This window comes from Sciurus vulgaris (assembly GCF_902686455.1).
Source record: "Sciurus vulgaris genome assembly, chromosome: X".
NCBI classification, from domain to species: Eukaryota; Metazoa; Chordata; class Mammalia; order Rodentia; family Sciuridae; genus Sciurus; species Sciurus vulgaris.
The window spans coordinates 136,439,178-136,464,069 of NC_136471.1; the positions used below are offsets into that span (position 1 = coordinate 136,439,178).

Here is a 24,892-nt window from a genome sequence, read left to right on the forward strand (position 1 = left end):
GCCTTGCGTCCGGTTGGCGGGTCTTCCGTCCGCCATATTACTGAGCTCCTCTCCCGCCCACCCAAGAAGCTCCTGGGTCGTCTGGGTCCTGACTCCCGCCCCGTCTCCCAGTCTGTCCTTTCTTCTCAGGCTGTGCCCGTGGAGATGGGTGCCCTCCGCCATGGACGCAGTCTGTTCCTCTTCCTGTAGCAAAATACAGGAGGCTGGGTGTGTTAAAGAGAAAAGAGGTTTGCTGGGTTCGGCCACTTAGCGGTTGCAGGCCTCCAGAGGGAGGTTGCCTTGGTTCCTTCCTCAGTGGTGGGGAGGAGACCAGAGTGGGTGGGTTTCTTCTGTCCAGCCACCTCCTGGGCTGGGTCTTCTGCCTAAATTCTGCTTCTGCGTGCTCCCCGGTTTCACGGCATCCGCATCTCACCTGGTCTCGGGGGGCCAGCCGGACTGCACCAGCCGGGCAGTAGGAACGTCGGATGAGCCTGCTCCTTGCTGATCTCCTGCCCCCGGGCTGGTTGGAAATCCTCGACCCTCCTGGACGTGACTAAGGGGACGCAGGGCTGAGCACGCCACGTCGGGCCAGCGGCGTGGCTGACGGGATTGCCCATCAGGAGAGGCGCGTGGTTTTGCTGGCTCGGTCGCACAAGGGAGGGAGAAGCCTTGTCCGCCGGGTGCTGCTGAGCGGGGTCTCTCCTGACCGGGAGCTGCCCGCCTTACCTGGCAGGCGCTTTCCCTGTCCCCAGGGTCCGCGGAGCTGGGTCTCCTGGCATTTGTAAAAACCGTGTGCGATTTGGAAGGTGGTGGGAATGGAGGCTGAACCCCGATTTGAGTCTGAGCCTCCACTGGGAGGACGGGGCCCCTCACTGGCCTCATCAGAGGTGAGCATTTGCACAGTGGCTGCTGGGGCCTCCAGGGCATTTGTGAAGCCCACATGGAGGACTAGGTGTGCTCACGACAACGCCATTCCCGAAGCCAGCTCAGGCAGCGTGGCGGGAGCCCGACAGGACGGTGACAAAGTCAGGGTTTGGGGGACATTGTCCTAGACACTGTTAAGAGACCACAGTCTCTTGCTCTGTGCGAATATAGATATTGTGGGTGAGCAGAAGCGTTAGATGCAGAACAGGGCTTCCCAGCCTCTGCCCTGTGGGCCTCTGGGCTGGGGGTTCTCTGCTAGGCTGTGCTGTGCACTGCAGGCTGTGGAGCAGCGTCTCTGGGCTCCACACACCAGGATCCTGGAGCAGCCCCACCCAGGTTGTGACAGCCACCTAGACAGACAGAAGTGGTAGATGATAGATAGATAGATAGACAGACAGATGACAGCTGGATGGACAGATGATAGAGACTCTGTCCTGCAAGTTTTCTCTGCACTGTGGCATCTGGGACTGGATGTTCCGTGTGCATGGCGGTGCTGTGCACTGCAGGCTGTGGAGCAGCATCTCTGGGCTCCACACACCAGGATCCTGGAGCAGCCCCACCCAGGTTGTGACAGCCACCTAGACAGACAGAAGTGGTAGATGATAGATAGATAGATAGGTAGATATAGATAGATAGATGATAGATAGACAGATGATAGACTGATGACAGCTGGATGGACAGATGATAGACAGAGACTCTGTCCTGCAGGTTTTCTCTGCACTGTGGCATCTGGGGCTGGGGTTCTCTATGCTGGGCGGTGCTGTGCACTGCAGGCTGTGGAGCAGCGTCTCTGGGCTGAGAACACCTGGCCTTTGGGGCCAGTCATGCAGCCCACAGAAGCCTGTCATCTGCACAGTCTGCTTTCTTTACGGAGCTTGGAAGCCAGCCTGTGTGGACCCAGGATGCGTCTTCTGCTCTCCATTGATTGACAGCTCGTGTGTCGACTGACGGGCCTCCAGGTCTTCCTCTGGTCTTAGGGGCTGTGGACGGGGGTCCCCAGCTCCCAGGACAGACTTCATTTTCGAGTCCATGCACATGCACTTGAGTCTGGTCTGCGTCCTCACGGGTCCTTGGACGCTCCGTTAGTGAAACCGTCCCTCTGGTTTTTCCGAGAGTGAAGGAAGAAACAAGCTCTGTGCTCTGACTTTTTCGAATTCTTCCTATTTGAATTTTAGAAACCAAAACCCGGAAGGAGCATCCTTTCCCCTTTGATCATTGCATGCAAAGAACAGTTTGGACAGAAGAAAAGCAGCCCCTGTCCCCATTTAGAATGATATATTTTTAGTTGTCAGTGGTTCTTTTATTTTTTTATATGTGGTGCTGAGTTTCGAACCCAGGGCCTCACACATGCCAAGCAGGTGCTGTCCCACTGAGCTATGTCCCCAGCCTTTTTTTTCTTTTTTTAAAATTTTGCAGTACCAGGGATTGAACCCAGCAGTGCTTAACCACCGAGCCACATCCCCAGTCCTTTTGAAAAAATATTTTATTTACAAACAGGGTCTCGCTAAGTTGCTGAGGCTGGCCTTGAGCTTGCTGTCCTCCTGCCTTAGCCTCCCGAGCTGCTGGGATTTACAGGTGTGTTCCCCTAGAAACGGAGACGTACTTCCCACGTGGGTTCCTGGTGGAGGGTCATTCCAGGTGGTAAGTGGGACAGGAATTAAGAAGTGGGCTGGGACACGGGGGAGTCTTGGTGTGCTTAGCGGGCAGTGGGCAGCGACCACAGCTTTCTGGTGGACGAGGAAGAGGATGAGAAATGCCTCTGGCCGGGGTGGACGAGAGGCTGGGTCGCAGGACAGAGGATGCTCAGTTGGGGGCACACATGGGGGCATGGGGACAGAGGACCGTGCAGGACCTTCCCTGCGGGCTCCACCTGTCTGAGAGGCTGAGTTGGAGAGTGGATCCCTGCCTGGGATCCTGTGAGTCCAGCGTGACCCTAAGGCAGTGCTGTCGGGAGAGAACCAGGAGCAGCGGTGGACGGAGCCTTTGCTTCCGGGGAGCCCCCAGTACCCGCAGACCCTGGGGGCAGGGCCGGTGGCCCCGCAGGCAGGACGGAAAGTCTGGCCTCGGGTTGCAGGGAGCCCTGGCGTTGCAGCAGATCGGATCGCACGGGTGATTTTACGCTTGCCTCCCTTGATGGCCAGGGTCCAGCTTGGCACTGTGTGGGCCACAGCGGAAACTGTGGCCAGCTTTTTGAAGATAGGTGTCCACCTACAAATGAGGCTGATTCGGTTTTTAATTAAAAGCAGTTTGAAATAGGAGCCTTGGCCGCACACCAGGCGAACAAAAGACGGACAGATGAGCCTCAGGATACCCCGCAGGGAGCTCAAGACAGGAGGGTGGAGGGCTGGGCTCCGGCGGGCACGGGGGCGTGGCAACGGTGGGGCGGGGCTGAGTGGGCGTGGTTATGGTGGGGGCGTGGTCACGGAGGGGTGTGGTCAGGACAGGATTACAGGGGCCTATTATAGGGATGCAGTTACAGTGTGGGCGCGGTCATGGCAGGGGCGTGGTCAAGAGGGGTGCATATTTTAGGGGCGTGGTTATGGTGGGGCGGGGCTGACTGCAGGCGTGGTCACGGGACTCGTATTTAGGGGCGTGGTTACAACGGTGGTCATGGGGAGGAGTATTTTAGGGGCGTGGTTACTGCTTGGCGTGGTTATGGTCGGGGCGTGGTCACAGAGGGGTGTGGTCATGAGGGACAGGATTACAGGGACCTATTATAGGGATGCGGTTACAGTGGGGGCGTGGTTATGGGGGGAGTCATGGTCATGAGTGACAATTACGGGGGCGTTGTTACTACAGGGCGTGGCTATGGTGTGGGCGTGGTCATGGAGGGGTGTGGCCATGAGGGACATGATTACCAGGGCCTATTAGAGGGGCACGGTTACCATGGGGGCGTGGTTACTGAAGGACTTGGGCGTGGTTATGGCTAAGGCAAGGTTGTGGTGGGGCGTGGACATGATGGGACGTGGCCTCGGTGGGTGTGGCTTCAGGACTGATTATGAAGGACTCTGTTACCAGGGTGCGGTTATGGGGCCCTGCGTGAGATTAGGAACTTCCTCCGGTTCCCATTCATTGCTAACCGCTCATGTTCACTCGTTCTGTTGCCTGGCTCTTCAGAAAAAGGCTTGGTCACAGAGCCGTAGAGTAAGAGTGCACATTTTTTAAATTAAACATTTAATTGTCATTAAAAGTACCATTGAAACCTTTCCTCTTTTTTAACCAGGGATTGAGCCCAGAGGTGCTTCACCACTAAGCCACATTTGCAGCCCTTTTTAATTTTTTGTATTTAAAGACAGGGTCTCCCTAAGTTGCTCAGGACCTGGCTAAGTTGCTGAGGCGGACCTCCAACTTGCCATCCTCCTACCTCAGCCTCCCTAGTTGCTGGGATTACAGGAGTGCACCACCATACCCAGCCATCTCATCTTTTTTAAGTGTTCAAATCATTGTACTTAAGAATGTTCCTAATTGTTATGTGACATCCCTACCAGAGTTTCTTAAAATGTGAAACTGGAACTCGTATAACTCTCCATTTCCCTGTTGCCAGCCCCTGAAACCACTCGCTTCTACTCTCCGTGTCTGAGCTTGGTAACTATACGGACCCTGTATGAGTGGACTCAGGCAGTTCTTGCCCTTTCGTGTGTGACTCATTTCACTGAGTCCTTGGGATTCACCCATCCTGTATCCTGACTCACAATTGTCTTCCTTTTGAAGGCTGCATAATATTCCACTGTATAGATACAACAGCCTGTGTTTGTCTGTTCATCTGTCTACAAAAGGGTTGCTTTCTCCTCTTGGCTTTCATGAATAATACTACCGTGAATATGGGCGTGGTTGTAGCATTCATTTGTTCGCTTTTAATGGCAGATATAAAATTTCCCCCATGTATAGAAGGCATTTGGGCATTTTATGTATTTTTCTGTTTATTTTACTTTGTGTGTATACTTATCTTTCTTCATCCTCTGCAAATACCAGGTGACATGGATGCGACAGTCCAGAAGGATCTTTGCTTTTCTCTGTGCTTAAAAATCTGTACACAAACACCACACATGGTTTTGACCTTCTGATGTATACCGTGCACAGAGTTTTGCCTCTTGCAGTTTTCACTTTGTTTTCGTTAGTTTTTGCATCACTGTGACCAAAGGACTGACAAGAAAGATTAGAGGAGGAAAAGTTTATCTGGGGCTCAAGGTTTCAGAGGTTCAGTCCATGGTGGGCCGACTCCATGGCTCTGGCCCAAGGTGAGGCAGAACAAAATGGCGGAAGGACCTGGAGGAGGAGAGCAGCTCAGGATGTGGCGCCAGGAAGCAGAGAGAGCTCTGCTCACCAGGGACCAGATATAAACCATAAACCCCAAAGGCAGGTGCCCAGTGACCCAGCTCCTCTAGCCACCTGCCTACAGCCGCCACCCAGTTAGTCCACTGAAGTGGATCAATCCACTAGTAGGTTACACCTCTGGACATTCCTGCAGCCTTACTTCTGGGGGACGCCTCACATCCAGACCCTAACATACCTTCACTTTGTGCAGACCCCTAATGGCCGTCTCCGGGAGGAGACCGGTCACCCTGGGTGGGCAGTCAGGTCCCCTTGCTTCTGCCCCAGGCATGCCCTGCTTACAGAGGACCCCAGGGGGGTCTGCAGGACGCTGGGCTCGAGGGCGCGTGCTGTGTGCCTGGCTCTGGGAACCCGGGCCTGTCTGAGCTCCCTGGGGGCAGTTTCCCTGGGCCCCGTCTTGGGGATCAACTGCCTGTCTTGCCTTCTTCCTCCACGGTGGGTTCCCGGCCCTGCCCGGGCGGACTCTGTAACTCAGCTTCCCAGGGCTGGACCACGTCTCCCAGGCCTTTCCTGGCTTCAGAGACGCGAAGTGATTTCCCCTGGGCCACCTCCTCCTCTGCCGTGACCCTCCCGGGCCCACCTGGCCGCGGTTTTGAATTCCCCTTCCTTTGCCTTTGGCCTCCAGTCTCCATAGCCCTGCCCTCTGCCGGGCTGGGACTCTTCCCAAGGGGATTTGGGGAGGTGATTTCGTCCAGACCACCTGTTTTCCTTTCCGTGGCGTCTACGGGACTTTGCTCCTCTACCTGCAGCCGTCTGTCCAGGTCTCCTTTCTGGGAGGAAACCCAGGTTTTGTCGGCCTTCACCTTCAGATCCCATCCGCTGGTCTCTCTCACACACAGAGCTGCAAACACAGCCTCTCTGATCGGCACCTCATCTTTCCAACTTCTTTCATCCTCGTCTTTGGGATCCATCCCAACCGCCCTTCTCGGGGGGCAGAGTTGTTTCAGGATCGCAGATTTTGGCGGTTTTAGACTCGCTCCCTGCGGGGGATAAGACATCGGGGGCTGAGACCCCCGTCTACACACGGAATCCGTCATGCGCCTCGGATCCGTGAAGCTCATTGGACACAGACGTTCTGAGTCATTTGGGGACAGGAAGCAGCTTCTCGGGGCGGGATGGTCCACTCGTTCCGCTGACTGCGCCATGTGGGTGCCCAAGACAACCTCGAGAGGGGAGCGCAGTTCGGAGGGTGGAGTTGTGGACTCGCCGCACAGCGGGTCATGGGAACGTCCGGGTGTGGCCTGGTGCGCGCTGCGCAGCCCGGGGCCAGGACAGACCTGCTCTGAGGACACGCGTTCCAGGCGCTGGCCCGCCCTCCTGGGGTCCTGGCCAGCTGCCTGGGAGCTGGTGGAAGAAGGCCATCAGTCCCTGCGTGATGGACGGATGCGCCCTGGCGAGACCCATGGGTCCTGGAAGCCTCAGCCAGTAAACCGCCCTCTTGCGCCCGGGAACTTTGATGGACTCTGCGAGGGACCGAGCCCTGCAGATGTGGGGGTCACGGAATGGGCTGCTGGACTCCATCCTTCCGTGTCCTCGGCTGCCATTGCGCTCCCTGCGGGGCGCGGAGACCCCATTCTCTGCACCGCGGGCTGCAGATTTTCTCAATGGAGGGGCGGGGTCGGAAGGTCGGGGTTTGAACACGTGGCTGCTTAGCTTCCCCAGCGCCCTGCGCTTTACAGACTCTGCACCCCAGAAGCCTTCCTGGTGCAGATGGAAAGTCTGGATCTCAGGGCGACCTTTTTTTTTTTCGATTTTTAAAATTTCTTTGTTTTACACTTTGCGTCCCCCTTGTGCAAAAGGATAGGGCTCGGAAACTGGAATTCTTTAAATTTTCGTTGTTGGGGGTTTTGGAATATTAGCCTGTGCACAGGGAGCTGTCTTGGGGAGAGGGCTGGAAGAGGAGGATCCACAGACCCAGATTTTATGGTGTCCCACCCAGGTGCCACCTTCTCCGTGCAGCCCGAAGGTGACTTCATATAATAACGTCACTCATTTTGTGCGGGCAACCGAGTTGGTGGAGTGCGATCTCCCTCCGGCGGGTTCACGTCCCTGCTCCCAAGCTCTCGGATTCCGGAGCGTTTCGGAGTTTGGGGTGAAGGGCGCCCAGGCTGTGCTGCGCATTTGCGGATCTGGAGAAAAGGAGGGAAATTCGCACACCCTGCGGTTTTGTTCCTCTCTAGCGAGGCCGGGGCCCGGGTCATAGGGTCGGGTGACCTGCAAACCGTTTTTGCAAAGGTTCTGAGGAGTGACGGCTGCAGGTGGCCAGGGCGTGTCCACTCGGCGTGTAGCAGTTGCTAGCGTGATTTGATTGACACCTGAGGGGCGAAGACCGCCTCCGTGCAGGCAGCTGCCTCCGGGAAGCCCCCGACTCAGGGACCTGAGTTTGCACCTGTATTTAGTTATTTTTTTTTCCACCTTGAACACAAAGCCTTCCATCTCTTCTGGCCTGGCTTCTCTTCTGCCCATGCGTGGAATCAGGGCTTCACCTGGGGCCAGGGGACCCCATGGCCTACCAGCCTTGACCTGCGGGGTGGCCCGGATCTCCTGGGCTCCGTCTGCGGGGCTCATTCCTGCAGGTGCTTCCCGCCTTTGCCCTCCCTGTCCTGCCGCGCATCCACCCGGCTGTGCCTCAGCCTCCAACCTGAGTCCCACGGGAACAGGGGGCCCAGCTGACCTCCTGGAGCTGCCCACGAGGGGCAGCTGGACGATGCAGCCCAGGGTCCACCACAGACCACCGCTGGCTGTGGGTGCCGCCGGAGCAGCTGCCGCCCACCCGAGGCCCCCCACTCCTCCCGCTCCTCCTGCTGCTCCTGCTCCTCCTCCTCCTCCTCTTCCTGCTCCTCCTGCTCCTCCTCCTCCTGCTCCTCCTCCTGCTCCTCCTCCTGCTCCTCCTCCTCCTCCTGCTCCTCCTCCTGCTCCTCCTCCTGCTCCTCCTGCTCCTCCTCCTTCTGCTCCTCCTCCTGCTCCTCCTCCTGCTCCTCCTCCTCCTCCTGCTCCTCCTCCTCCTCCTGCTCCTCCTCCTGATGCTCCTGCTCCTCCTCCTCCTCTTCCTGCTCCTCCTGCTCCTCCTCCTGCTCCTCCTGCTCCTCCTCCTCCTGCTCCTCCTCCTGCTCTTGCTCCTCCTGCTCCTCCTCCTGCTCCTCCTCCTCCTCCTGCTCCTCCTCCTGCTCCTCCTCTTCCTCCTCCTCCTGCTCCTCCTCTTCTTCCTCCTGCTCCTCCCCCTCCTCCTCCTGCTCCTCCCCCCTCCTCCTCCCCCTCCTTCTCTTCTTCTTCCTCCTGCTCCTCCTCCTGCTGCTCCTCCCCCCTCCTCCTCCTCCTCCTCCTGCTCCTCGTCCTCCTCCTCCTCCCCCTCCTCCTGTAAACCCAGTGAGTTGCTCACACTGACCCCCCGTCCCCACTTTATTTTCGAGACAGCTCCTGCTGGCTTGCCCGGCTGATCTTGGACTTGCGTGCCCTGCCTCCGCCTTCTGTGCCTGGGATTCCAGGTGTGCCTCGCCCGACCCCTCCCGACCTGAACCCCCTGTTCTGAGGACACCCCACGTCTGCTGGTGAATTCCTGCTCTGTTTGCCGTCTACCCTGCCCTAAGAAATCTGCTACGTCCTCAGCTCTGCTAGAGGGTCACTGTAGAAGGGGCCCAGCAGGCTCCTCCCTGGACCGGGGGCTTTTCCTCCTGTGTGCCTCCTCCTTCGGGAGAGGCAGGTAGCACCTCGGGCAGCGGCCACCTTGTCCGGACTCTCCTGGGAGGAGACCGCAAGTCGCTGCGAGTAACCCCGGCACGCGAGGCCTTTTCCCAGCTGGCCTGGGTGCAGCCTTTCAATTTGTTATGATTTCCTCGTCTTGACGACCTTTCTGCAACTGTTGAATCAGGTGTGCATGCAAGTGTGCATGTGTGTGTTTGTGTGTGTAGGTGTGTTGCTCAGACTGACAGCAAAGCTCTGCCACCTGGTGGCTCAAGCAACAAAGGTCTATCTCCCCCGTCTTGGAGGCCGGAGGCTCCAGGGCCAGGCGTGGGCAGGCCTGGCTCCTCCCCAGGCCTGGCTCCTGGGCTTGCAGACGCCGTCTTCTCCCTGGGTCCTCATGAGGTTTTCCCTCACCTCCTCTTCTACCAGGACCCCAGTCCTGTGGGGTCAGGGCCACCCTGGAGACCTCACTGCCCCTCAGTCACCTCTGTAAAGACCCCTCTCCACACACAGGCATGTCCCAAGGTCCTGGGGTCAGGGCCACCCTGGGGACCTCACTGCCCCTCAGTCACCTCTGTAAAGACCCCTCTCCACACACAGGCATGTCCCAAGGTCCTGGGGTCAGGGCCACCCTGGGGACCTCACTGCTCCTCAGTCACCTCTGTAAAGACCCCTCTCCACACACAGGCATGTCCCAAGGTCCTGGGATCAGGGCCACCCTGGGGACCTCACTGCGCCTCAGTCACCTCTGTAAAGACCCCTCTCCGCACACGGGCATGTCCCAAGGTCCTGGGGTCAGGGCCACCCTGGAGACCTCACTGCCCCTCAGTCACCTCTGTAAAGACCCCTCTCCACACACAGGCATGTCCCAAGGTCCTGGGGTCAGGGCTGCAGCCGAGGAATCTGGGAAGTGACATAAGTCACCCCCTGATCCCCTGGTTTCTTCACAAAACACGCTCTTTGCCTCTGTTCCCAGCCAGGCAGTGAGACCCGTGTGTCTTTAACGTGACGCACGTCTGATCACCTCCCAGACCCGCCCGTTCCTGTTTCCCAACAATTCAGAGTGAAATCTTATCAGCGCTCAAGCTGGGGGTATCGAGAGGCGGGACCTTAGGGAAGCAGACCGTCCGTGAGATCGGAGCCCCGGGAATGGCCGAGGAGCCTTCCAGAGAGGAGCAGAGTTGCTTGTTGCCGTCTCCTGCACGCGGGGACAGACAGAAGGTGCCGTCTGTCAGGAACGGGCCCTCGGCAGACACCCCGACCTCGGGTGTCCCACCCCCCAAGAAGCGTGAGAACCCCGCAGCTCACACCCGGTTCACAGTATTGTCGTTGTTGTTGTTATTATAACCCAAGGGACGTCGACGACGTCTGTCTAATCTGTGCCATGATCCCTCTGCAGCCATATCCTTTTAGCTGCGAACAGGTCCATCTTAATACCAGTGCATATCAATATCTTAACACTGGGTTTACCGTCTCGTTCTGACGCCTTTCTGGCCTGTTAGTCCATTTTTCATTGCTATAACAAAAGACCCTGAGGACTGATACTGTATGTATAAAAAAGATTTTTTGGAAACTCACAGTTTGAGAGACTGGAAGAGCCAGCTCCGGTGGCTCCTGGGCTGCCCCAGAGCAGGGCAGGTGGCTCCTGGGGAGGGTTTGTGGGAGGTGGAGGATCTCCTGGCAACCCAGGAACCCTCAGAACTTCAGCAGCCCGGCTTGGACTTTTAAAACAGATGGCTCTGGGAAGCGGGTCGGGTCCCACGGAGAATCCATGGACCCCTCCCTAGCCAGTGCCCCCCCCCCCATCCAGTTCCCGAGCCTTGGGGGACGCACCTCGTCCAGATGTCCGTGTGTCCATCCACAGATCCTGTGCAGGTGCTTTAAATAGATCACGTAGGTGTCTCCAGATCTGCATCCGTGCTCACGTGCACGTCCGCTGTATGCACATCTCGACATCCGCGTGCAGGGAGATCTCAGCGTCTGTCCGGAACCATCTCCTCACTCTGTGCCCGTTTGTTTGTTTGTTTTTTTCTTTTTCTTTCTTTTGTTTGGTGCTGAAGATCGAACCCAGGGCCTGGCTCATGCTAAGAAGATACTGGGGATGCAACTGAGGGGCATTTGACCCCTGAACCCCCTCCCCAGCCCACTTCTGTATTTTATTTAGAGACCAGGTCTCACTGAGTTGCTCAGGGCCTTGCTTTGGCTGAGGCTGGCTTTGAACTCGCCATCCTCCTGCCTCAGCCTCCGGAGCCTCGTGCGCCACCTGTATCTTATTATGTATCCTTGCGCAGCCCATGAATCTGTCTTGGCCGCATCTTCCCACTTGCATTTATTTATACGGTGACATCGCCGTTAATATGTCCTAGTTAAAGGCACACAGAGCATCTGTCTGCATGTGTGGGGCCTGTGGAAGCGATCTGTCCACACGCACCCTGAGCTTCTACCCGCGCGTGTTAACCCATGTGCGCGGCCCCTGCCTACATCCATGTCTGCTCCCTGAGCATCTTCCCGGGTCCTACTCCGTCCTCACATCTGTGGCCGGGCCATTTTAGCCTCTGTGAGCTCCTGGATCTTGACATCCCCCGCAGGGAGTGGTGGCGCACGCCTGTCATCCCAGGCGCTCCGGAGGCTGAGGCAGGAGGATCACGAGTTCAAAGCTAGCCTCAGCCATAAAGCGAGGCCCTGAGCATCCAGCTGGAACAACAGCCGAGGGGTGCACGTCTCGGTCTCCCTGCGGGCCTCACTGTCCGCACCTGCGCGGCAGCCTCCGGTTCACCGAGCTTTTGTGTGGCTCTCCGCAGGTTCTGGACCTGCCACGACGATCGTTTCCTCTACATGCTGATGGAGTACGTGCCGGGCGGCGAGCTCTTCAGCTACCTGCGCAACCGCGGCCGCTTCACCGCCACCTCCGGGCTCTTCTACGCCACGGAGATCGTCTGTGCCATCGAGTACCTGCACTCCAAGGAGATCGTGTACAGGGACCTGAAGCCCGAGAACATTCTCTTGGATCGGGACGGCCACATCAAGCTCACGGATTTCGGGTTCGCCAAGAAGCTGGTGGACAGGTAAGAGGAATCCTGGGTGCGGGGAGGCACTGCGTGCGCCTGGAGGTTGGAGGGGCCGTGTACCTGTTAGATTGGCCAGGCCGTGCGCCTGGGGATGGGAGGGGCCGTGCGCCTGGAGATTGGAGGGGCCGTGCGCCTGGGGATGGGAGGGGCCGTGCGCCTGGAGATTGGAGGGGCCAATCGCCTGTTAGATTGGAGAGACCGCGCGCCTCTTAGATTGGCCAGGCGGGGCATCGAGGTGGAGGGAAAGCGCGGAGGAGCTTCCACAGCGCCCACTGTCTCATGGGAAGGACGTGGTCCAGTGGCAGTGCGGGGTGTGGTGCAGTGCGCGCTTGTTCCTGGGGCCCGGGGCCCGGGAGACTGAGCAACTCACACTCATTATGTCCACCTGGAAGCGGCCGCTGCATGGCCCTGCTGGGCTGAGCCGGGACCCTCAGAGAGGTAAGGCGCGCTGGGCATGTGGCACCGCCGGGATCGCCGTGCAGAGCCCGTTCCAAAGCTGCCGCGCCCAGAGTGCATGGGCCGTCCCCGCGTCTGGGTCTGTTGCACTTACCGGGTCTCCGTGGTTTCCACGGCTCGGATGCTGGCAGCTCAGCCTGATGCGGTGGCGGTGCGGATTGCGCACGGTGTTACAGCGCGCTGCCTTGGATTCCTCGTCTCCTGTGTCTCCTGCTACGCACGACGTCGCGGGAGACGTGAGCGCGCACCAGAGAAGCGGCGCCCGCAGGAGAGGCCTGGCCTGTCCGGAAAACCCTGACGGACACGTGTGGAGCCGTCTCTGTGCGTGCGCACACACGCGCGTGTCGTGCGCTAGCAGGTACGCACCTGCGGACGGCGCACACACGTGTGCTGTTAGCACGTCAGGGTCGATGACACAAATACATCAAGTGCACATTCACACTTCAATGCCACCGTGTGTTATAAACACAAAATTATGTATAGTGTTCAATATTTGTTACATATATAAATATTCCACATTTTCCATTGTGTATTTTACTATGATATATAATGTCGGTATTCACCAGAGAATATATGATATAATATACAAGATAATAGTAATATTATATGATATATACAATATTAGTATTCTCCAGAGAAGCAAAACGAGTCGACTTCTTGACCTGTCTGGAAAACCCAGAGTATTCTCTCTGTGTATATATATGTGTATGTACATACATATGCACATACACATATACATACATATACAATATATTGTTAATACACACATATGCATGTATACATGTAGTATCATTAATGTATACACATGCATAAAATATATTACTATCTACTCATGTAAATTATAGGTACATATAATGCATCATTACATTGATATGTTACTTTTACATCAATATATTGATTATGTTTATATTATATAATACAAGCTATTTCATATATAAATATATAAAGTTATAAATAGATAAAGTTATAAAGATATAAATATATAGTCATATTTTGTGTACAATATCTGTGATATATAAATATATACTATATTTCTATTACGTATTACATATTATGGTACATATAATATTAGTGTTCTCCAGCAGAATCACTATCTGGAAAACATATATATATATATATATATATATATATACACACACACACACATGTATTTATATATATATGTGTACCACACACATATGTATATATTACATACACATATATATAAAGTATCCATACACAAATGCACATACACACGTGCACATGACTGCATCCTGTTGCATTAACACACACATATACTCATACATATCTCTGTGTATCTATGCATATATGTGAATGTTATATCCAGAAGTGCACGCATACATCCACACATGTCACATTAATCATACACACACACATCAGTCACTTGCACATATTATACACACGGCCGTGCACATGCACACATGCATGTCATATTAAGCACACACACAGTCATGCGCACTTATGTCAGCCATGTGCATACACACGCAGGCGTGTCCTGCTGATACACGTACACAGGTGCACATGGTGCACAGGCGCGCATGTGCACACCCCATGTCAGCGCACGCGCGTTGACTTCCTCAGTGTGACGCGCCAGCCTCTGGCAGCACGTAACGTGCCGCAGTGCGCCAGCTGCAGAGAGAGCCAGTCACAGCTGCAGGGGGCGCATGCAGAGCGCAGAGGCCGCCCAGCGAGCCGGGGTCTGCGCAGCACAGCGCGGTCCTCCATGAGCGCGCTCTGGGTGCCCGGAGGGGGCGTGGGGGGCTCCGCCTGAGTCTCTGGACGAAGCTTGCCTCCCAGCCACGTCCCCCGGGTCCCCACCGCCGGGCGCAGCATCCCCTCCCCTGCAGTCCCCAGCAGACTCCCCTTTCCATGGGCCTCTGCAGGGCCTCCCGAGCTGGGCTCCACCTGAGCTGCAGCTCCACCGTGGCTGCTGGAATCGCATGTGCTGAAGGGTCACTGCGTCGTGGCCCAAGGGCGACTGCAGAGGCCACCGCGGTCCCCCGGTGCCAGGCGGTCATCTCACGTGGCCGCCTCGCAGCGACCGTGCAGAACGGCCTCCGAGCCTCCGTTCCCTGCGCTCGCGCCTAGCGCCTCTGATGTCGAGGCTTCCTGGCTGCGGCCTGGTCTGGACCGCAGCCTTCTCCTTCCCGTCCCCCCGGAGCTGCCAGCCTGGGCGCTGTCTCCGCGTGTGGAGTTGTTTCAGCAGATGCCACACGTGAGCAAGACCCCGGGTTCGTGCAGGTTGCTGGTTGCACGCGGTAGGTGTGCAGGGACCTTTCAGGTGCTTCTATGGTGAGCCTGAGAAAATCAGCTCTAAGAGACGAAAGGTTGGTGCTGTCTAGTGGCTTAGAGGCTTCCACCCATGTTTGCTGGGCCTCCTCCCTGGAGGCCTCTGGTGAGAAGGAGCAACATGGAGGATGCAGGTGACAGAGGGAGGCTGCTCAGCTCATGGTGACCTGGAAGCAAAATGAGAGCAAAGAACCAGGGTCCCTTGGAGGACACCTCACCGTTGACCTACCTTCCTCCTACTGGGCTCCACCCCTAAAGGTCCCACCATCTCCCAGTACCACCCTGGGCTTGGGGACCCCACCTGCACCACGTCGGGCCTCTGGGGCACACTTACCAAATCATGACAGCAGGATTTCCCCCTTTTTAAAGGCTGAATAGTATTCCATTTTGTATACATATCATTGTCTTTTCTTCCGTCCTTCCTTCCTTTTATGGTACTGGGTATTGAATCCAGGGCTGCTCCACCACTGAGCTGCAGCCTCAGCCCTATATTTAAGCACCAGTTTGAGACAGGGTCTTGCTAAGTTACTGAGGCTGGCCTCCAACTTGGAATCCTCCTGAATCAGCCTCCTGAGTCACTGGGATTACAGGTGTGCACCACCATGCCTGACCCACGATTTCTTTATCCAGTGATCCAAAGATATGCCTGGACACTTCGTGCCCAGGTCTGGCCTCTTGGGAACACAGTGAACACAGAACTCAGATCCCTCTTTGAAGGGCTGATTTCCTGTGGTTATATATATACCCAGAAGAGGGATCCGTGGGTTTTGCAGTAGTTCTATTTTTAATTTAACATTCTGAGCACCAGAGAGTTCTTACTAAGAATGATTTTAGCTGGTCACTGTGGTGCAGTCCAGTAATCCCAGTGGCTTGGGAGGCTAAGGTAGGAGGAATCCCAAGTTGGAGGCCAGCCTCAGCAACTTAATGAGACCTCTTCTCCTCCTCCTCTTCCTTCTCTTTCCCAATAAAACACAAACTCTTCCCTCTTCCTCACCACTGGATTGGCAAAATTAGATCTACAAGACAGAAAGAAAGAAAAATTTTATTTATTTCCTGATTTATTTTCCAAATCTATTCATATTTATTTGTTGGTAAGCGACACAGAGTCCTCTCTACATAAAAGCCACATTATTTCTTTATTGACCTCCCAGCTGCTAATAATAGGCAATTATAAAGTTATTTAAAGGCCATTTCAAAGGAGGGTTGGATGTTTTGTTTCAGGTGAACCTTGTTCAGAACTTTGTGGGGGGGGGGGGTCCCTAAAATTTCTGTTTACCTCCAGCTTATGACAGATACGTGCAAAAGTCGCATGCTAAGTCCGCTAGGGATCACGTGCTGACCAGCAAAGCGAACAAACACAGGGAATTTTAGAAATAGGCTCCGTTTAGGGCCGGTAGCCAGCATTGCCAGTTCAGCACAGAATCCACATAAAAGTGCAGATTCGCTGCGAGAATCTTCACCGCCTCGTTCTGGCGTCCGAAGCCTATCGAACGCTTCCGGCGTGTTCAGACGAGGCTGCTAATGTGCCATCAGAGCTCCATGATCTTGATTTAGCATCCAGAACAGTTCCCTAGGGTGACTTTGAGTGTCAAAAATCTTCGTAGCTGCGTGCAGGGACTCAGACCCTTCATCCCAGCGGCTGGGGAGGCCAAAGCAGGAGGATAGCAAGTTGGAGGCCAGCCTCAGCCACAGTGAGGTGCTAAGCAGCTCAGTGAGACCCTGTCTCTAAATAAATAAAAAATAGGGCTGGGGAGGTGGCCCAGGGGTCCCTGGTACCAAAAAAAAAAAAAAAAAAAAAAAAAAAAAAAAAAAAAAATTTTTCTGCAATTTACGTTTGAGAGAGCAGATTCATACTTGGCCGAAGCTGCTGTCAAATACTTTAAAAAGTTTTCCAGTGTCTGTCCCGAGCATTGGTTTCTCAATTGCATTTTAAATTACGTTGATTGACACTATGAAGCCAGTTTTGCAGAGAATAAGGAAGAGGTCACGTGTCCCCCCGCCTTACTGGGTAGGATCCCTGCTGCCCCCTCCCGGCGGCCGGTGGTATGGGGCGGACCCACCGCTTTTCAATGAATTCCAACGCAGGTCGCTCCTTGGAGGCTTGGCCGGCTCCGTCCCCGAGCTACACATGCACCCGGAGGGTTTCAAGACTCATTTCCCGTGGGAGTCTGATTCGGAGGAACCCCAAAGCCAGTGGCCCCTGCGTTCCCTTTTTAATAAGCGTGATGGATCCTGGGACCACCCGGCCAATCCCTTATAGCCACTGGAGCTCATTTCCTAAGATGGCTGCGTTTTTAATTTTGCATTTAAAAGTGAAGGTTGTATTATCACCATTTTCATATTTTATTTTGTTTGATGTTGGGTTTTGAACCCAGAGCTGCTTTGCCACTGAGCCAGTCCAATCCATCTATCAAACATCTATCATCTGTCTATCATCTATCTATCTATCTATCTATCTATCTATCTGTCTATCTATCTATCTATCTATCTATCTGTCATCTACCACTTCTGTCTGTCTAGGAGGCTCTCACACCCTGGGTGGGGCTGCTCCTGGCACCTGGTGTGTGCAGCCCAGAGACGCTGCTCCACAGCCTGCAGTGCACAGCACAGCCCAGCAGAGAACCCCAGCCCCAGATGCTACAGTGCAGAGAAAACCTGCAGGACAGAGTCTCTGTCTATCATCCATCCATCCAATAGTTATCTATCTGTCTATCAATCTATCTAATTAACTTTTTGGCACTGGGGTTTGAACCCACGGGCACTTAACCATTGAGCCCTTTTTATTTTTTATGTTGAAACAGATTCTTGCCGAGTTGCTTAGGGCCTCACTGAGTTGCTGAGACTGGCCTCCAACTCGCCATCCTCCTGCCTCAGCCTCCTGAACCACCAGGATGACAAACCTGCCTGGCTTCTTAGGCTGAGCCCATCATGAGCTACTGAAGATCTGGTCCTTTGCAGATGAATTTTCTGACCTCTCAACTAGGCCTGTCTGCTCTGTGACCTGGTTCAGCCAGGATGAATGTGTATGCAGTGGAATAGTATTCAGTCATGAAAAGGAACCTGTTTCTCTCTGAGGTCCCACTCGCAAGGATAAGGGCTTAGGATATTTTCTTTATCATCTCATTTTTTACGGGTGTGGTATAGTTTTACATAATGGTGGGCTTCGTTACGAATTTGTGCGTGCACACAAGATATATGTGGTCCATTTCTTTGTCCAGTATTTCTCCTTTCCTTGCCCTTGTCCCACCCCCAGGGTCCCTTTCTTCTGTTCTACTGATCTCCCTTCTAAATTCAGGAGGTCCACCCTCACTTTCTTTTCCACTTTCCTCCTCAGCTTCCACATATGGGAGAAGACCTCCAACCCTTGACCTTCTGAGTTTGGCTTTATTCCACTTAACCTCAGGGTCTCAATTCCCTCGCTTTTCCTGCCAATGCTCACATTCCGTTCTTCTTCACGGCTGAGTAATACTCCATTCTGTACGTGCCCCACATTTTCTGGATCTCTTTGTGCACCGGCGGACGCCTGGCTGGCTCTGGTGAACGGTGCTGCTGTCGACCTGGGTGTGCGTGGGTCACCGTGGGAAGGTGGCTTTAACTCGGGGCCGACAGAGGTGTTGTCCAGCCAGGCCGCACGGTGGTTCTGTGGTGGTTCCGTGGAGGAGTCTGTGCCCTGGTCTCCATAGTGACTGGACTGACTTACAGCCCCGCCTCCTGCCAGGGTCTCCGGGTGCTCCTGTCCCCCACATCCTCTCCAGCCGGCGACCAAGGTCTCTGTGCATCCCGCAGCCCAGTGGCTGTCCCTCCCTTGGCTGCCCGGGACGCTTCCCATAGCCGGTGTCCCCTTTCCTTGTCCCCAAATAGCTGGTGAGCAAACAGAGACCCGCAGGGACCCGGGACCCCGGGGACAGCAGTCATGGGCTGCCGGGATCCCGCGTGTCAGGGCGCGTCTGTGGGGCGCTGGGCGCCGCCGAGCCTTTGGTCCCGGCCTCGGGAAAGAGCCAGGCTGGCCTCAGCCGGTGAGCGGGACTCCCGCCCCGAGGCCACCGGGTGCCTGGGGCCGCCTGGTCCTGTCAGTGTCCTGCAAGGGCCGCGGGGACGGAGATCCCTCCGCCCGGGTCCGGAAGCGGGTCGTCCTGCGGGATGAGCGAGTGTCCCGAGGGGTGCGGAGGAGGCCGGGTCGGGAGTCCCAGCGAGTGTGCGCGGTGCAGAGGAGCCAGCGGTGCCCAGGACCCCAGGCCACCCTGGCTGCTCCGGGCAGTCGGGGTCTAAGGACAGTGGACACAGCGGGTCCCTCGCCACCGTCGTCGGTGGGAGAATAAGCGAACCCACCTCCCGCCGGCCTCCGGAGTCCCAGGCGCGTCGATGTCGCCGACGGATCTCCGCTTACAAGGCCTCTGAGCCACAGTCAGGTGATCCCTGGGCACCTTGGGCAGAACCGGTCATGGGGACAGTGGTCAGTCTGCTGTGGAGCCGAGGGAGGAGGCTGCCTGGGTCAGGGGTCCAGGGATTTGGTGCAGAAGACCCGGAAAAAAAGAGTGGTAAGGGCAGGTGCCCGGTGGAGATCCCAGGGACTCGGGAGGCTGAGGCAGGAGGATGGCAAGTTGGAGGCCAGCCTCAGGCACTCAGCAAGACCCTGTCCCTCAGTAAAACATAAAAAGGTCGGGGGTGCTGCTCCGTGGGTTCCATCCCCAGTACCAAGAAAAAAAAATTACAAGAACATCCTATCAAATTACACTTGACGAAAAAGCACACACATCCATGTATCTTGATACGCAGGATATTGGGGACATTGCACTGAGAAAATATTTAGGGAGAGAAATCCTATAACATAAGAGGCTGGGGGTTTCGCTCAGTGGTAGGGCACTTGCTTAGTGTCTATGAGGCCTGGGGTCCTTCTCCAAAATGGACCGAAAAGAAAAAAAAGAATTTATTCAACATAAAATTAATTTTCTTTTCTTTCTTTCTTTTTTTTTTTTTTTTGTTGGTACTGGGGATTGAACACGAGGTGCCCAGCCACTGAGCCACATCCCCAACCCTTTTTATTTTTTATGTTGGGACAGGGTCTTGCTCAGTTCCCTAGGATCTCACGAAGTTGCTGAGGCCGGCCTCCGACTTGCCCGTTCTCCTGCCTCAGCCTCCCCAGCTCCTGGGGGCGCCACCTGGCCCACCTGGCTAGAGACGCCCTTGGCTACTCGTCTGTAGATTTCCAGCTGAACCCTTGCTGCGGAGATATAGGGGTCTTGAGTTTGCCCTGGACCACCGAACTCAGAGAGGTCAGCGGAAACCGTACCAACCTTTGGCACAGCAGAGGCCACGTTCTTGTGAAGCCCACCCGTGGATCTGGCTGCGGGGGCCGGGTCTGTGTCTTTATCAGCCTCCACGCCAGCAGGGCATGGATCGGACCGTGCGGGGCAACCAGAAGAAAAAAAAGTCACCTAGCACACCAGCCGCAGGGACCTGCCTTCCCGGGGCCACGCGCTGCTTGATCCTTCACTGCTGAAATCCTTTCTTTTTTATTAATCGGGGGAGTGAGCGTTTCCATCTCCCGAAACGCCTAGAATTTCTGTGCGGCAGTCCTTGGGTTTGTCTCTATCTGTTCTAAGGGGTTGCTCCTGACGGCAGGAGGCATTGACCCATTTTCATCACTCAACCATAAAGGGAGGGCCATCTCATTTTTCTGATGTCCTCTAGTTTCTAGGACCTGAACGTGTTATATGGTTCTGCAAAATAAAATTCCGTCTTTCCGCCAGTTGACCACTGGGTGGCACTAGAAGCCAATTTTTTTCTTTTCTTTTTGGAATCCTGAGGGTCTTAACCACTGAGCCACATCCCCAGCCTCCCCAACCCCCTTTTTTTAATTTTTAAAATTTACTTTGAGACAGTTTCTCCCCCAGTTGCTTAGGGCTTCTCTAAACTGCTGAGGCTGGCCTTCAACGTGCGATCCTCCCGCCTCAGCCTCCGCAGCGGCTGGTAACAAGTGAAAGTCTTAATACGCGGTGGCTTTGGCGCATTTCCGGTTTTCGTGTTTCTCGGTCTGCGCAGACACAGGACGTGCGGGGTGGGGGTCATGTTGATGCACGGTGCAAATGCAGCGGCTGACCTGCCCGGCTCCTCTCTGTCGCCCACACAGGACGTGGACCCTCTGTGGAACCCCCGAGTACCTCGCCCCCGAAGTCATCCAGAGCAAGGGCCACGGGCGGGCCGTGGACTGGTGGGCGCTTGGCGTCCTCATCTTCGAAATGCTGGCGGGGTAAGTGGAGCTTCCTCACAGAGCATGCGGCTCACAGGCCAGCGCCCACGCTGGTCCGCTGCTTCACTCGGCTCCTGTGACCCCGAAACTCTCTAATACGCGTCCTGTGGCTGCACACGAGTCTCACGCTGCCCGGATGCAGTGGTGATAGACAGGCCTGCCTGGAGAGCGAGATGCACACCTGCGATGATGATTGACAGGTGTGCCTAGAGAGAGAGAGATGTACACCTGCGATGATGATTGACAGGTGTGCCTGGAGAGAGAGATGCACACCTGCGATGATGATTGACAGGTGTGCCTGGAGAGAGAGATGCACACCTGCGATGATGATTGACAGGTGTGCCTGGAGAGAGAGATGCACACCTGCGATGATGATTGACAGGCGTGCCTGGGCCAGAGAGAGAGAGAGATGCACACCTGCGACTATGATTGACAGGCGTGCCTGGGCCAGAGAGAGAGAGATGCACACCTGTGATGATGATTGACAGGCGTGCCTGGGCCAGAGAGAGAGAGAGCTGCACACCTGTGATGATGATTGACAGGCGTGTCTGGACCAGAGAGAGAGAGAGCTGCACACCTGTGATGATGATTGACAGGCGTACCTGGGCCAGAGAGAGAGAGAGATGCACACCTGACCTGCGATGATGACTGACAGGCTTGCGCTGATCAGAGAGAGAGATGCACACCTGTGATGATGATTGGCAGGCGTGCCCGGACCAGAAAGAGACAGGCACACCTGCGGAGATGTTCTGAAATGCCTCTGCTTCCTTGAATCCCACTTTGCTCTTTGGCACAGCCCGCTCTGGAATTTGCATGCGGAATAGGGCAGCGTGCACAAAGCCAGGCCGATCAAATGCAGCACAGCACCCAGCGAAACAGCGGCCAGCAGAGGCTGCCTCGGGTTTCCCACTCTGGGTATCCTGTGAAGTGAGGGGAGGTCTCCCTTCTCCCCCTTGTCAGATAGCAGGAGGGTGGATCCTTGGCCAAGTCTTGCCCGGATACCGTGTTGGAATCTGGCGGATGCCCGAGCTGTCCCTGCCAGAAACCTAAAGCAGACATCCCGAGCTTGGAGTCCCTGGCGCCAGCTGAGTGTGTATCCTCTGGGCTGATCCCCAGTTGGGGCCCAAGCTTCAGCCTGTGTGCATCTCTGAGTCCCTGGGGGACCAGGAGCAGCGGTTTCTACCTGGAATCTTCCCTTTCAGTTGGGAACAGAGGTAGCAAGAGAGGCCTTCGTCCCTCTCGGAGGCGAGGCCTGATGGAGCTCCTGGGCCGCGTGTGCAGCCCAAGGAATTCCTGCATCTGCTCTGGTTCCTAGCGAGGTGCTGGCTTCCTTCAGGAGCTGACAGAGATCAGGGCCCTGTGCTCTCTGCTCTCCCTGTAAGGAAAGTTTGTCCTTCACTTCCCAGACTAGCTTATGGATCAGACCCACCAGGAAGAAGTCCTGCCCAAGAATGTGACCTCAAGACTTAGATGTGAACCCTGTCTTGAGGGAAGAGGGTCTCTGAATCCTGCATTTGTCCCAGTGGCTAATGTGTCTGCACCTGTCAATCATCTCTCAGCCCATCTTCCATCTGTCCATTCATTCATCTGCCTATCCATCTATTTCATTCATATTTAATCCATTCATCCCCCCACTAATCTATACACCCACCCATCCACCCACCCACCCACCCATCCATCCATCCATCCATCCATCCACCCACCCACCCTTCCACCCACCATCCATCCACCCATCTACCCACCCACCCATCCATCCACCCAACCACCCACCCATCCACCCACCCATCCATCCATCCATCCACCCACCCATCCAACCATCCATCCATCCACCCACCCATCCACCCACCCATCCATCCACCCACCCATCCACCCACCCATCCATCCACCCACCCATCCATCCACCCACCCATCCACCCACCCATCCACCCATCCATCAATCCAACCATCCACCCACCGAACCATCCACCCACCCATCTACCCATCCACCCATCCATCCACCCACTCACCCACCCACACACCCACCCACACATCCACCCACCCATCCATCCACCCACCCATCCTCCCACCCACCCATCCATCCACCCAACCATCCACCCATCCACCCACCCATCCATCCATCCACCCATCCATCCATCCACCCATCCATCCACCCACCCACCCACCCATCCATCCACCCACCCACCCACCCATCCATCCACCCACCCATCCATCCACCCATCCATCCACCCACACATCCACCCACACATCCACCCACCCACCCACACATCCACCCACCCATCCACCCACCCATCCCTCCACCCATCCCTCCACCCACCCACCCATCCCTCCACCCACCCACCCATCCATCCACCCACCCATCCCCCACCCATCCATCCACCCACCCATCCACCCACCCACCCATCCATCCATCCACCCACCCATCCATCCACCCATCCACCCACCCATCCTCCCACCCATCCATCCACCCACCCATCCACCCACCCATCCATCCATCCATCCATCCACCCATCCACCCACCCACCCACCCATCCACCCACCCATCCACCCACCCATCCACCCACCCATCCCTCCACCCACCCACCCATCCACCCACCCATCCCCCACCCATCCACCCACCCATCCACCCACCCATCCCTCCACCCACCCACCCATCCATCCACCCATCCACCCACCCACCCATCCCCCACCCATCCATCCACCCACCCATCCACCCACCCACACATCCACCCATCCACCCACCCATCCTCCCACCCATCCATCCATCCACCCATCCACCCATCCATCATCTGTGCACCTCCCTCCACCACCTCCTCCATCCCTACCTCCGTGTGCCTGTCTGTATCCTCGTCTGCCGTCTGTCCCTTGTTCCCGTCCGTCATCTCCATGGGGTCGATCTGTATTTGCACACTTGTCAGTGTGTCTGGCTCCCTTCCTTGGCCCACCTGTTCTCTTTCCAGCTGTGTTTTTATCCAGGTGTCCCACGTGGGATCGGTTTCACCTGCCTGCCCACCTGTTCACCTGAGTCTTCCCAACCCCTCTCTCAGGCGCATGTAGCAACTCACCGGTCACGCAGCAGCCTCTTGCGATGCCCAGGGTCAGCAGCCCCAGGCAGAGGAAAGCTAAGGCTCACTCCTGCTCCTCCGGGTTCCGGGGCCGTTCCGCTTCCGGAGAAATCCACAAGGGGGCAGCGTTGCCTGAGAGGCCGAGTCCCCACGTCTTAAGCAGAGCGAGGTCCTCTGGCCTCCGCGGTGAGGATAGAATAGGACATTCCAGAGTCTGGCGCTGCAGGCTGGTCCGGCCGAGGCCGAATCCCGTGGTCAGCACACGCGCTCGGAACGCACTGCCCGACAGCGACGTTGCCGGCGTCTCGCCCCCAGCGGGACAGCGCTAAAGTAGAATTTCAGGCTGCGATGACTGAGCTGCTTGCCTCGGATCCTCGCGGTACTCTCGGCTCGGCCGAGCACTGGTCGGGCAGCAGGTGTGAAATAGTCGGAAGCCTCTGACCTGCGGTTGGATCTTCCTCATTGCTGACAGTCCCGTCTCTCCCCCAGAACCCGTGAGCCCTGCCTGCTGGGGCGGGGAAACCCGCGGAAGCTCAGGTGCAGGATGTGCAGGTGCAGGATGTGCAGGTGTGAGATGTGCAGGTGCAGGGTTTGCAGGTGCGGGATGTGCAGGTACAGGATGTGCAGGTGCAGGATGTGCAGGTGCAGGATGTGCAGGTGCAGGGTTTGCAGATGCAGGATGTGCAGATGCAGGGTTTGCAGATACCTGGTTTGCAGGTGCAGGATGTGCAGGTGCAGGGTTTGCAGGTACGGGATGTGCAGATGCAGGGTTTGCAGGTGTGGGATGTGCAGGTGCAGGGTTTGCAGGTGTGGGATGTGCAGGTGCAGGGTTTGCAGGTGTGGGATGTGCA

General features: G+C 56.0%; 1 protein-coding gene across 1 annotated transcript in view; it reads left to right on the forward strand.

The window, feature by feature from the left end:
* Window positions 1-24,892, forward strand: part of PRKX (protein kinase cAMP-dependent X-linked catalytic subunit) — a 59,443-nt gene that overhangs the window by 22,236 nt on the left and 12,315 nt on the right. The window contains exons 3-4 of the mRNA XM_079123238.1: window positions 11,718-11,981; window positions 20,860-20,979. Of these exons, the coding sequence (XP_078979364.1) occupies window positions 11,718-11,981; window positions 20,860-20,979 (384 nt within the window). The remainder of the gene's footprint in view (window positions 1-11,717; window positions 11,982-20,859; window positions 20,980-24,892) is intronic.